Source organism: Pipistrellus kuhlii, unplaced genomic scaffold (assembly GCF_014108245.1).
Source record: "Pipistrellus kuhlii isolate mPipKuh1 unplaced genomic scaffold, mPipKuh1.p scaffold_m20_p_4, whole genome shotgun sequence".
NCBI classification, from domain to species: Eukaryota; Metazoa; Chordata; class Mammalia; order Chiroptera; family Vespertilionidae; genus Pipistrellus; species Pipistrellus kuhlii.
The window spans coordinates 91657158-91670357 of record NW_023425540.1 but is presented as its reverse complement, the minus strand read 5'-3'; the positions used below and the strand labels follow the sequence as shown (position 1 = coordinate 91670357).

The window sequence follows — 13200 nt, the reverse complement described above, 5'->3', positions numbered from 1 at the left end:
TCCACACACACACACACACATGAAAATCCCCACCTACCATGTTTGTTTTGTAAACTAGAAAATTTTTACTATCAAGTCAGGCATGTATACATGTGCACAAGATCTTAAGATGAAACAATGCCATCATGACTTCAGGTGGAATTTTCCAAAATGATAACCTGAATTAGTGGAGTGCCCTCCACTGGCTTTTCTCAGAAGAAATGTCAACCTGGTACAGAGCTCCCCAGACAGGTGTGCGGAGAGAAAGAATGTCTGAGCGGAAACTCGATGTTACAGTGGCTGCCTGAGGCCTCTGTGCACCTGGCACCTTGAAATACAACCCAGTGAGGGGACCAGCTCGGTCAACTACTGGCTTCCTTCCTGACTGCTGGGTGCTGCCTTTGCCTGCACGCCCACTTCTCTCCTCCAGGCTGCACCCTTCCCCTTCCCTCCCACCCCCCCACACCACTCTCTGTCTTCCCCACAGTCTACTTATTTCTCTCTGCAGGATCCATTTCTCTGATGTACACCCACACTATCCATGATTCATTCTCCTGGATCAGTGCCCCTGAACGTCACTGGGCCTGAATTTGTGCTACTCTATGATTTCTGCAAGGCTAGTCTCCACCACCTGCTCAGTTCCCAGCAGCTCTTCCATCTCACGGTTACTTCTCAAGTTCATCTGTGGTCCTCAATTCCAGGGGGTACTTGACCGGGGCCTTGAGACACTGATAGAATGCGTGGATGGCAAGACCCTTCCAGGCACCAGGACATAAGCAAAGACCCTGAAGAAACCCAGGGCAGCTTAAATTCAGAGTTCATGGCCATCTGTAGGCTGGGTCACACTAGGCAGGAGGCTGAGGTTTGGATTATTTTGCATAAAACGGGAAACCTTTGGAAGTGTGAATGTACAACTAACAACTGGCAATGCTGACCGCTATGGTTTAACAATCACAGGGCAGGATTTGAGTCCATCAGCCCTGCTGTGACCCAATCAGAGCCCAGCTCCTGTGAGCACACTCGGGAGTTCTCGAAGAGGCAGGAGCACCTGAGGGCTCCGCTTCGCCTGCGCCTGCCCCAGCGCTTACACTCACTCTCACACAGCTCTCCGGGGAGAGAGGACCGCCTGCCTGGCTCCACGGGGGAGCTGGGGGCCCGGGGCTGCTGACTCCCAAGTGTGGGGACAGAAACCTTCAGGGCGTGGCCAAGGGAAGTAAACATAAGCCAGCAGTCAGAAAAAGAGCAGCTTTTAAAGAAATACAGTGCTTTATGGCCATTCACCACAAGCACCTCAGAGTCAGATTAATAAGATTTCCCACATTCCCACATTGGAAATAGTGTGGGTAAGCTATTTCCTGTAAAGCAAACATCAGGTGACAGCCTGTTCCTGCCACGTCTGGCCAGGACAAGCGCTCCGGGGTGACGTGGGGAGCTGATATGGGGTCATATCCTTGATCCATCTGACTAGAGAGGACACAGGTGAGGTGGGCAGTATTTTCACATACAACTGTAGCTTAACATGTAGCAAGATCTTGAGAAGAGGGCAGAGTTAAGGTAACAGAGGATGAGTGGGGAGTCATCTCACACTGCATCACACACGTCTCCTCTCTTGAGACAACGAGGAGAGCAGCACAGCGAAGACAAGAGACAAGAGAAAGACGCATACAGGTGTGAGAGGAGCCAGAGTCCACATGTGAGAACAACGGGGGGGAGAGGGAGTAGTGCAAGAGAAAGAATCCAAATGTCTCCCACAGCCTTCTAAGTTCTCACATCCAAGAGCAGAAATGCCAAAGGAGCACAAAATGAAATTCAGAAAAACGCTTGTCTGGGGGAACCAACCTATTTCAAATAAAGAATTGAGAAAACCTGCATCAACAGGGCACAGGGATTCTGGAAAAGTCACACGAGCCCATTCCCAATTTCCACAAAGATCATTCTGTTCATCACAAGTCAACGTCAGTCCATACACCACTCTCGCCCAGTTTCGTTGTCTCCATCACTCATGCCACGACACGTGAGCTTCTGGCAGTCTCAGAGCCACAGACCCACACTCAGCTCATCAGGGGACCTGCAGAGGCCGGGGGCCATGCAGCCGAGGAGACCAACTCCCAGAGACGGCAAGTAACTCGGCCAAAGTAGCCTCATTGGAGCAGGAGCATGTGTGTGCCGAAAACAACCCTGTTCCCTCACAGATAAAAAAACCTACGTGTGTGTGACACGCACAAACGTAGGTAAGTATAGACACCTCTTGAAAAGCCACATGCCAGCCTGGTCACAGTGGCCATCCCTGGGGACTGGGTCTATGGAGATTTGCATCATCTTTGGTCTTTACTTCTTTTTTTGTAGCATCTAAGCTTTCTAGGAATACACAATTTAAAAAACACCGCTGAGTAAAAAGGCAGGAGAACTGCCGGTGTGGTGCCCTCGGGGGAGCCCCTGGGAGGACACCTGCCTCCTCAGCACAGCCGTCCCCTGACCCTCCTGACCCCTGCTGCAATTTCAGGGGACAAACCAGAGCAGGCGGCGTGCCTTGTTCAATGAGCGGTGAGCAGAGGCGCCCGGCTCCAGCCCTGGGGAGACCCGAGCCCCGCCAGGAGAGGGACTCAAGAACACGCCGGGCGCGCACGAGACTCGCACCTTCGTCATGAAGTAATAATGGGGCACTTCCATGCCCAGGAGAGACTGGTAGGCGGGGGGCCGTGGAAAGCTGTCCTGCAGCAAGAAGCCATGCTCTTCGGAAATGAAGAAGGACACAATCAGCGCTTCCGCCTGGGAGAGGGAGAGACTGCTGTTAGTTTGGCAATAGACTGCTATTTTGTGTCTAATCCCATTTTCCTTGCCCAGGCATTTACACAGAACACAGGTAAGACAGGGTGAGCACATTCTGACAAAGACAATCCACTCTCGCCCGGGCCCTATGGCAACACCGCCCTCCACCGCCATCTCCGGTACTTTGGACAAACGGACGCATCTTCTGGAAGGATGCACCTCATCCGGCTTGGCAAGAGCCACCATGTCATTCTCACTGACTGATGTCCTTGTAGCAAAGACTGACATTCCCACCGAGCTGGTGATGGAAACTCAGAAGAGCTCTCATGTTCCAAAAGATATCCCTGCAGTTTCTTTACTCCGATTTCAAACCACCCAGAGAAACGATACAAAGATTCCTGCCACAGCCTTCAGGGGATGGGGAAGGCACAGGGAGGAGGCGGGGACTCCAATCCTGTCCCACGCGTCTCAGCACAGCAGCTCCCGGCTGCAGCCCTTCTGAAGGGAAAGCAGCAGGAGGCCTCGGAGCCTTTTCTTGCCGTGTGAATTCCTACACTTTCTCATCATCTTCATAAAGGACCCAGAGAGCTATCTGTTCAAACTGCTAGAAAGCGCCCTTCACGTGGACCAGTACACTCCATCGTCATCAATTTGCACCTTCCTATCACTTGTCTAGACTTGTCACCAGGCCCTCCCCCAGGAGGAAAATAAAATTCCTTGGGCAATGTCTTCGCTTCTCTCAACCCAATGAAGAGGTGCTCCCTCAATACACTTTCCCACTCAGTGTTTCAGAACCAATGGTTGGATCCACTTCTGAAAATCTCTGAGTAAGGACACAGACTGCTGATAATCTCAGGGCATCCGAAGGGAAATTCCTTCGGCAGGGAGACAAGCCCCTAAAATTAGAGGACTGCTGACCTTTGCTGACTTATTGAAGACGCTGCGTATAAATTCTCTTAGAAAGAGATGGGTTAGAAAGCAGCCCAGCAAACCGCTGGGCTTTCCCAGGGAATGCTAGACATCTGAACCACCATGCATAAGAACTGGAAGGTGTCAGAGTCCAAGCCCTTGGGATGCGGCCCTGAGAGTCATCAGGAGGGAGAGGGGGACCCTGCAGAGCGTGGGGAGCGGGTGGCGAGAGCAGAGAGCGTGACTGAGGGGAGGAGGCTGCTTTGGTCAGGATCGTCCTTGTCTGAGCGCCATGGCAGGCTGTGGAATGAATGAGGAGTCAGCATGCTGCCTCAGCGGCTCAGTCACAGGATATGCTGGCAGCAAGTGGAGAGAACCGGAGGACAGAGTATTTCCCTGAGCCAGACAAGACAAAGGGTGGGCTCAGCCTCCTCGTGTCCGCCCACGGGAGAGGCTTCACAGGCACTTATTCATGCTCCACGTGAATGAATTTCCCTGTAACTTTCCTATAAACCTTACCACCAAGACTGTGCACCCGTAAGTCCAAAGTCCCCATGCCTCTAAACGCAAACGAGGCTGTGCGGTACCGTGGGGCTGGCGCTGTCCTTGGCATGGGCCTTTCTGTCGGCGGGCTGCAGCTGGGCTCCCGTGACCTCCTGCACGGCCTCACACACGAACAGCCTGGGCTCGCTCTGATCCCAGAAGTGGTTCACAGGAACAAGGTGCGCCAGCCTCCCGTCCCCGAAGGCAGGGTTCCTGAGAGAGACCCGTGGGAACCCATGAGTGCGTTCCCGTTCTCAGCCTCTGCAGCCCCTTCAGGCCACCCTCCAATCAGCGTCAGCAGGCCTCCTCTGAGCTCCAGCCTGGGAGCACACTGGCACACCATGTTGCAATGCAGCCTGTCTGATCATTCTTCCACATTTAAAACAAGTGCCCGAAAGAGTCCCAATGGAGTCTGATGGCAGAGATAAGGAGGCTTGGGTTCTAGAGGTCACGCACAAGGTCCCTGATGCTGGTCCCAAAGGCTGGGACCAGGGGGTGGACCTCAAGGTGGGACAGCACCCCCTGCTGGGCAGTTTTGCGCCAGTTCCAGCTGTGACCTGTGTGACGCTGCATTTATCCCTGGTCCCTCCCTCCTTTAAATCTCCCTGCTTGACAGGCCCGGAATGCAATGAAGAAGTGGAGGGAGAAAAATGGGCTGGGTGGCAAAGAGTGGGTCAGATCTCAAAAGAAGGCAGGCAACTGACAAAAGACAGTGAGCCCCACCCCAGAGAGTATGAAGGCAGGGACAGGCTCCATGCGCCTGTGTGGCCACAATCTTACTTCTTCGTTTCCTGTCCATTAAAGGACAATGTCTCGCTCGGATCAATCTGTCCCATCTTGAAGTCAAAGGTGGTCATCGTGTCCATTTCCACATCATAGAAACAGATTTTGGAATCGGGGCTGCTGTCAGCCTGGGGGAAGAGAAACCAGAAGCTCACAGCACACGTCTGAGAAAACCCGTCCTGATGTCAGTGACCCCCAGGCCACTCTGGCCAGAGTGCTTCCAGCAACAGAACTTGAATGTCCACTTACTGTCAAAATGGTTGTTGAATTGCTACTTTATCATTTCAGAGAATTGAAAATAAACCCCCAAATATTGTGAAGGTCAACTACAGCTGTTCTCAGTATTGACTTGAGTGTGATGTCATTTTAGATGAGGAGGATTAACCACGGGAACAAGAAGGAGTCTGGATTCGATAAACCAGGGATTGGCAAACCACAGCTCGAGAGCCACATGCAGCTGTTTGGCCCCTTGAGTGTGGCTCTTCCACAAAATACCACGGCCTGGACGAGTCTCTTTTGAAGAAGTGGCATTAGAAGAAGTTTAAGAAATTTGGCTCTCAAAAGAAATTTCAATCGTTGTACTGTTGATATTTGGCTCTGTTGACTAACGAGTTTGCCGACCACTGGGATAAGCCAGCTCTGATGCAGCTCCCTGGGGTGATGTGGCGTCTGAGGAACTGCTCTGCACCCATGTGAAGGGACGAGGTTGCCCTCCCTCGGGGAATCTTCTCCCAAGTATCCCGGGCTCTGAACTCTCCTCTCACCTGCTCACCAGCCAGGCTCACACTCCCTCCACTCCCTGCAGACATTCCCTTAGGTCAGCCCCGTGCACAGCCAGCCTCTCTTGTCTGCTCTTCCCAAGTCCCAGCCCTTCTCCATGCGGCACAGCCAGCTACATCTCTGACAAAGAATTTGTCTCAGTCTCTTCACTCATTAAAAGGAAGTGTTAGGTGCACAATGCCACAGCTACCACTGTGAATGCTATCATCCCACTCATCCTCTCTCCTTTGTTCTTGATCCTCACACGGAAAGGTACATGTGCCCACACAAAAGAAACCCAGAAAAGGGAACCAGCTTGGTTGCTAGGGGCAACAAATGCCCAGAACTTAGGTAGACTTCACTCTATTGGAGTTCACACCTTGGCTCCAACATCACCTCGTTTGGGAGCCTCCTGACCTCCCTGGACGGCGACTCCTCCCTGTTACTCACTCTCCAGGCACCGGCACGGTCCTCCCAGCTCTCACTGGGTTGTGAAAGTGTACTTGTTTGCCTCACCCTTTAACCAATGTCTGTTCAACCACAATGGGAGCCAAATCCTCCTGTCTAACTGATCAATTAGTATCTACAGTGCCCAGCAGAGCGCACTGGTGTATGGAAGCAATCCAGAATCCACTCTTGAATGCGTGACCAAGAGCACAAACGAATGAAAACACAAACATGCTGGTGGGTGGCAAGGCACCAGCCACCGGGAGCAGGACAAACATGCCCTCCGTCACCTGCCTTCAGCCCTCCACACAGGTGCCTACACCCTGACGTCACGCCCTCTCCAGCAATCCTGTGAACCCAGGGCCGAAGGAGTTTAGTTGGGCAATGAAAAGAGACAGAAAAGAGCAGAGGCGGGAGTTCAGTAAGAAGAAACCCATTTCTGATGAAATAAGAAAGGAAGAAAGGCAGGAAAACGGAAGCTGTGTAGGTGGGGAGGGCAAGGAGAGCACCAGGAGAGAGAGGGCGCAGCCGGAGGAGAGGATACCCTGGAGATGGGGTGAAAGAGGAAGAGAAATGGAAGCTGGGATGCAAAGAGCCAGGGATGGACGCAAAAGGTACAGACAGGAAGGCCCAGGGTCCTGTGAGAGCAGCTAACGGAGACCGAGGAGGAGGCACAGAGGCCGGCCCCATGGGCACCCACCTTGCTGGGGTGGATGCTGATCTTGTTGCCGTTGGCATTACATCTGAGCGACACAATGCCCCCCACGCCAGGGACCAGCTCGGCCAGGTTCTTGCAGCCGCAGTGCACCTTCGCCTCCCTGCAGGGCAAGGACAGGGTCAGCGAACTCACCGAAGCGTCGCAGTGCACAGCCCGTCAGAGGAAAGCCCTGCTTCTCCGGTGACCCCAAACCTTTGTTCACAGAAATGAGCCCCGCCCAGTGGCCCAGCTGCTCTCACTCTGGGGTGCCTTATGCCACGGGAAACGGGCAATGGGCCAGGCTCAGAATGCAGGGTGAACTTTTAAAGCTCTCACGTTCTTATCAGCAAATATGAATACGTAATTTCCTCCTCCTCCTGCCTTCTTGCATTTCCCCTTGCAGCAATTTGTGATCTCTCCTTTCAGATCGGGATTGCTGTATCACACTATTATCACTGCACTTGAGGTCTGGTGCACGAAAATTCATGCACTGGGGGAGGGGTGGTCCCTCAGCTGGGCCTGCCCCTTCTCACAGTCCCGGAGCCTATTCCTTGGCCCTCGCAGCCTCAGTGGCTTTGTCTGGAAGACATCAGGTCTATCTGGTCTAATTAGCATATTACCCTTTATGCTCCCTCACAGGATGAACTAAAATGTACTCCCCTGTTTAGCTGGTTCCAGTTTGTTTCCTATATAAACCACCCTGGGATTGCTCATCATGATTTTTTCTTTTACTTTGTTCACTCTTCCTCAGTTCCTCCCTAACACCCTTTCTGTCCCGGGATCCTAATGGACCCACAGGACTTCTGCTCATCAGGCCTCCTTCGGCTCCTCTGGGCTGGACTCCTGCTTCTGATGCCCATGCAGTTTTGAGGAGGACTGGTCAGCTGTTCTGTAGCGTGTCCCATCCCCCAGTGGGAAGGAAGCGTCTGGTGTTTCTCTCATGCTTCGCCTGGGGTGTGGGTTTAGGAGAAGAACCCAAAGGTACAGTGCCATTCCCTCTCATCACATCGGGCGTCTCTGCCATCGGCATGACGAATCTGTGATGTCTCTCCCGTCTGGGGTCATGTCTGTAAAGTGACTCCTTTCCCCCTCCCCATACTGTCCGCTTTGGGAGGACGTCACTATGTACAGCCCACACTTACAAAGCGGTGAGTTATGCTCCCCTCCATGGGAAGGAGAATCTATATAAACTATTTGCAATTCTTCTGTGGATTATATGTCTCTTTCCTCTACTTTCGTCACTTATTTATATTAGTATGAATTCACAGATATTTATTTTCTACTTTGGGTTTTAATACAATGCTGTTTTATTTATTTTGAGCAACAAACTGGAAACAGCTCCCAACACCCTTTTTCAAGTCACCTCACTGCTCACTGCCAGCGAAGCTATACCGGATGGTCACCCTGCACCCCTGTGGGAATTAACTCTGTCAGCCAGAGTGCCGTGCTGCGTGCAGTCCCGGTGCTTTTAGTCTTACAGCTGCCACGCGTTCCCCAGTGGCTCAGGTCAGCCACATGCCCTCCCGTGGGCTCGTTCCATGCATTTGTAATACAGTGGAGGCCCTGTCACCTTCCGCATTCCATTCTGGGATCCCCCAATCTAAAAGATTTGTAAAAAAAAAAAAAAATGTGCACATGCTTTGCCCATTTTTGTGAGAAGTTCTGTGGGTTTTGACAAACAGACCATGCTCTGTATCTATCACACTGAAGTTTCCTTACCCTAAGAAATCCCCCATGCACCACCTGTTCAACCCCCTCTTCTTCCCCATCATGGAAAGATTGAGAATTTAAGCCAAAACAGGTGTTTAAGAAGTTTAGTGGCATGTCAATGTTGAAACGAGAACATAAAGCGTTTTCTAGCTCCTTTCCATTTCATACCCACCACACTATATCCTAACTTTTAAAAGGTATTGTAATACCTTCGGGAAAGATCGAAGCTTTTAAAGTGAGCCAAGTCTGTCCCGACGACCAGGTAATTTCCACAGATGTCAAGGAGGCATGGGTTCCCCTCCGTCTCCGAGAAGAGCAAGAGCTGTTTCACGGTCCCCTGAGGAAAGGAAAGAACAGGAACTCAGAAAAGCTGCTGTGTAGCATGTCCCTTCTATGACTAAACATCACTAGTCTTTACAGAGAATCTCGGGTGCCCCACTCATGCTCTCAGACAACGCACTGATGGCTCCCTGTGTGACCAGCACCCTGCTGGGCTTAACACGACTCAGGGAAGATGGCCCTGCCCCCAGGGAACCCCTCATGCTTACAGTGCCGAGAGGGAGACAGACATCAACCAGGTCAACAAGCAAATACACATGTAAGCTCAACCTGAGAAAGTGCTAGAGAGGTACCGGTAACAGGAGGCTAATGGTGAGCCGGTCAATCCCATCTACTTGGGCTGATCTAGGAGGCCCTGTCTACATAGATCTTACGGGAAAGCTTCTAAAATGCTACGTGTCTCATAGTGGCTGCCTTTGGGGGAGAGGTCAGGGCGTGGATGGGATGGCAGTTACATCATGGGTTTGTTCCACGTGTGAAAACTCGCTGAGCTGTATGAACACTATGAACGACATGGCCGCTTTCCTGATGTATCTCACACTTCAGCAAAATGTCTGAGAAATAAGTATTGTCTGGAGGCGATAAACGGAGGGAGGGGAGGAGCCAGCTATCTGGAGGGCTGTGGGCCGTCATTTCAGGGACAGGAGATGGCATGTACTAGAGCAGGAGGGGCTGATGGCATGTACTGGAGCAGGAGGAGCTAAGCTGGGAACCCCAAGGCCCCTGAAATGGGAAGGAACAAGCCATGGTGAGGCCCTGCGGGGGGGGGTGTGTGTGTGTGTGTGAAAGGGGGGGCATTCGTGCACGCCAGGAGCCACGTAAAGAGGGCAAGAGTCAGATTTTGTTCAGAGTGAAGCTGGAAGACTCTAAAGGGCATTTCATAGTTAATGATAGTTTAAAAAGTGTTAAAATGTCATTTAATTTAAAACATCACTCTTAACAGCACATTGAAAGAGTGACCACAGCCAGGCTGGGCGGAGCTCGGGCTTTGCTATCTTGTATACAGCTGACCCTGCTCCTCTGAGTTAAAAGAGGCTCCTGGCTCAGTCCAAGCAGTGGTCAGGGAGTGCCTGCACCTCACAGCACCGGGGTGGGCGCGGGCACCCTGAGAGTGAGCAGCGTGTCCCTGGGAGCTTGGGGAGAGGGCACAAGGTGTGCCCAGCTGAGCGCATCGCAGGGCTGGGCCTGGCAGCAGTGAGGGCATCGTCCCAGCACACCGGAGAGTGAGGAAGCAAGCTGACGACAGGGAGGATTCCAACTGCACTTAGTGAGCTCATAATATTATACTAAACGAGAGAGACTCTGAGAGCAGGCGAGGCGGCAAAAACCTATGCAAACTGTCCGGGAATCTTGGGGTTGAGGTGTGAATGGCTGGGGGCGGGCAGGGAAGGAGGAATTCTAAACTAACAAATCTGATCTTCATTTTGATGCACCTATCAGGAGCTTCATAAATGCTGTGGAATAAGCAAACAGCTGCTTAAACAGAGCGTCAAGAGAAGAGTCACAGGCAACTGCTGACTGGACCAAGGACAGCCGCATCAATGATGACAGGTGGGTGTAAGAGCCTACTTTGCTCGACCTCTTCCTCTGCTGCTCCTCACACTCCGTGCGCCCAGCGTGCAAACCCGAACTCGCCTTGCTTCTACATTGGTTCAGCTACCATCTTTACGGCAATGTATTCCAAATTCCCCAATGTATTGCTTTAGAGCAGCGATCCGGCCCCTGACCTCCAAAATCTATATTCCTTTTTTTTTTTTTTTCCCAATACCTCAACCAAGCAGTGAGGATATTATTTTCCATTGATTTTTAGAGATACAGTGGAAGGGAGGGGAGAGAGAGAGAGGGAAACATCAATGTGAGAGAGACACACTGATTGGTTGAAACCTGCATGCATCTTGACTGGGACCAGGAGTCAAACCTGCAACCCAGGTACATGCCCTTGTCTGGGAATTGAGTCTGAGACCCTCTGATGTGCAGGCTGACTCTCTAACCACTGAGCCAAGCCGGCCAGGGCCAGAACCTCTATTTCCAACTAGCTCTTAGAGATCTCTGAAGAGTGTCCAAGGAACACCTAGTACCTTGCACCTTGTACTACCAACCCAGCACTAGTTACTGTAGTTCCCACCTTAAGGCATCACGCCCGGCCAGCGTGGCTCAATGGTTGAGCATTGACCTATGAACTAGGAGGTCACAGTTAATTCCAGGTGAGGGCACATGCTCAAGTTGCTGGCTCAGTCCCTAGTGTGGGGTGTGCAGAAGGCAGCCAATCAATGATTCTCTCTCATCACTGATGTTTCTAGTTCTCCCTCACTTTCCCTTCCTTTCTGAAATCAATAAATATATATATGTATATATATATTTTAAAATTAACCCAGACTCCCAAACTAGAAAACTCAGACCTGGCTGATCAGAGCATCGGCCTGTGCACTGAAGGATCACAAATTCCATTCCCGGCCAAGGGCATCATCTGGGTTGCAGGTTCGATCCCCAGACCCAGTCAGGGCCCGCGTGAGTGTCAACCAATTGATGTGTTTCTCTCCCTCCCTCCCTCCCTCCTGCTCTCTACAACAATCAATGGAAAAAATAACTTTGGATGAACACCCTCAATTTTTCCCTCTATGTTGCCATCCACCATTCAACTGCTCACCAACTGATTCATCCCTCCCTCCACTTGGGCCTCATCTCCAAGCCCACCGCCTGGCACCAGGCCCTTAGACCTCTCACCTTTGTTTGTTTTTATTGATTTTAGAGAGAAAGGAAGAGGGATAGAGAGAAACATCCATGATGAGAGATTATCATCGATCAGTTGCCTCCTGCACGTCCCCTACTGGGGATCGAGCCCAGAACTTGGGCATATGCCCCGACCTCCCAGTTCATGGGTTGATGCTAAACACTGAGCACACTGGCAGGACAGGTAAGAGTTTCTCATACCACCGAGAGGGAACAGAATAGTGCTAGAGGTCTGTCACTTGAAGGCATGAATTGCTCCCATCCTGTCTCCCTCAGACACACGCAGAGAAAGGCCTGTCCAAAGATACTACCCTGTTTCCCCGAAAATAAGACAGTGTCTTATATTAATTTTTGCTCCCAAAGATGTGCTAGGTCTTATTTTCAGGGGATGTCTTTTTCCATGTATTTTTCCATGAAGAAGAATACAGTACACATTTATTGTTAAATGAAAATAAAGGAAATTTATTACCTGTATACAGTACGGTAATACGGTAGTTGTCAACACAAACCAGACAAACCGTGAATCCTACAGTATCAAGAATTTACTCATTTACTCAATGACAATCATGTCATCATCTGGAAATCATCATAACAACCCAATTCCTGAATTTCCTGGTGAATTTCTTGTGACTCCATTTCTTTCAGAATCAGTGGACCAAATCTCTCATGTTTAGCCTAGGGGGCCTTATTTTCGGGGGGATGCCTTATATTTCACTCAGAAGGAAACCTGTAAGTAGGTCTTATTTTCGGGGAAACACGGTATGTCCTAAACCAGTAGTCGGCAAACCGCGGCTCGCGAGCCACATGCGGCTCTTTGGCCCCGAGTGTGGCTCTTCCATAAAATACCACGTTTGGGCATGCACATATAGTGCGATAGAAACTTCGTGGCACACGTGCAGAAGTCTGTTTTTGGCTCTCAAAAGAAATTTCAATTGTACTGTGGATATTTGGCTCCATTGACTAATGAGTTTGCCGACCACTGTCCTAAACTAATGGCTCCTTCGCCCCCAGGATGCACAGCAAACATTGCCTCCCATTCCACAATCCCATGTACTCAAGGTCCAGTGATCTAACCCTTCTCACTGCAAAAGGCCCTGCCTACTGATTTCTGAAGTCACAGCAGTTAGAGATGGAGCAGCTAGCCCAGAATCCAGTCTTACAGCCAAGCTCCGGATCTGTCTGGATGACACCAGTGTGCAGGCTCTGGCCTGACGTGGAGATAGTTTGCCCTGATTGTCTTCCTCACCAGAGCCCACTCGTTCTGCAGCAGCAATTTACCTGCCAGGTTCGAACTTGAACTCGATTTGGCTCCACCGTGTAAACGTTTTCCTCGTGCATTGCCAACGCTGGAGACTCACACAGAAAGGTACCTACAAAGATAAACACGGCAGCAACAGCTAAATGTTTCATGCTTCCTCAGAGTTTAAAGAGCATTTTCTTACGCGTTCCCTAATTTGCCCCTGACCTCGTAGTAGTTTTGTGAGGGTGTGTTTTTTTCATGCTGCAGGTGAGGAAAGCGAGGCTCCGAGGGACAG

The 13200-nt window shown here is 51.0% G+C and overlaps 1 protein-coding gene across 3 annotated transcripts in view; it reads right to left on the bottom strand.

Annotated features, from left to right (window-relative positions):
• The window catches only part of IFT140 (intraflagellar transport 140), an 86507-nt gene that overhangs the window by 41400 nt on the left and 31907 nt on the right, over positions 1-13200 (bottom strand). For all 3 annotated transcript variants that reach the window (XM_036408875.2, XM_045571472.1, XM_045571471.1), the window contains exons 12-17: positions 12944-13035; positions 8806-8933; positions 6890-7007; positions 4981-5111; positions 4245-4413; positions 2617-2748 (exon numbers count right to left, since the gene is read on the bottom strand). In XM_036408875.2, the coding sequence (XP_036264768.1) occupies positions 2617-2748; positions 4245-4413; positions 4981-5111; positions 6890-7007; positions 8806-8933; positions 12944-13035 (770 nt within the window). The remainder of the gene's footprint in view (positions 1-2616; positions 2749-4244; positions 4414-4980; positions 5112-6889; positions 7008-8805; positions 8934-12943; positions 13036-13200) is intronic.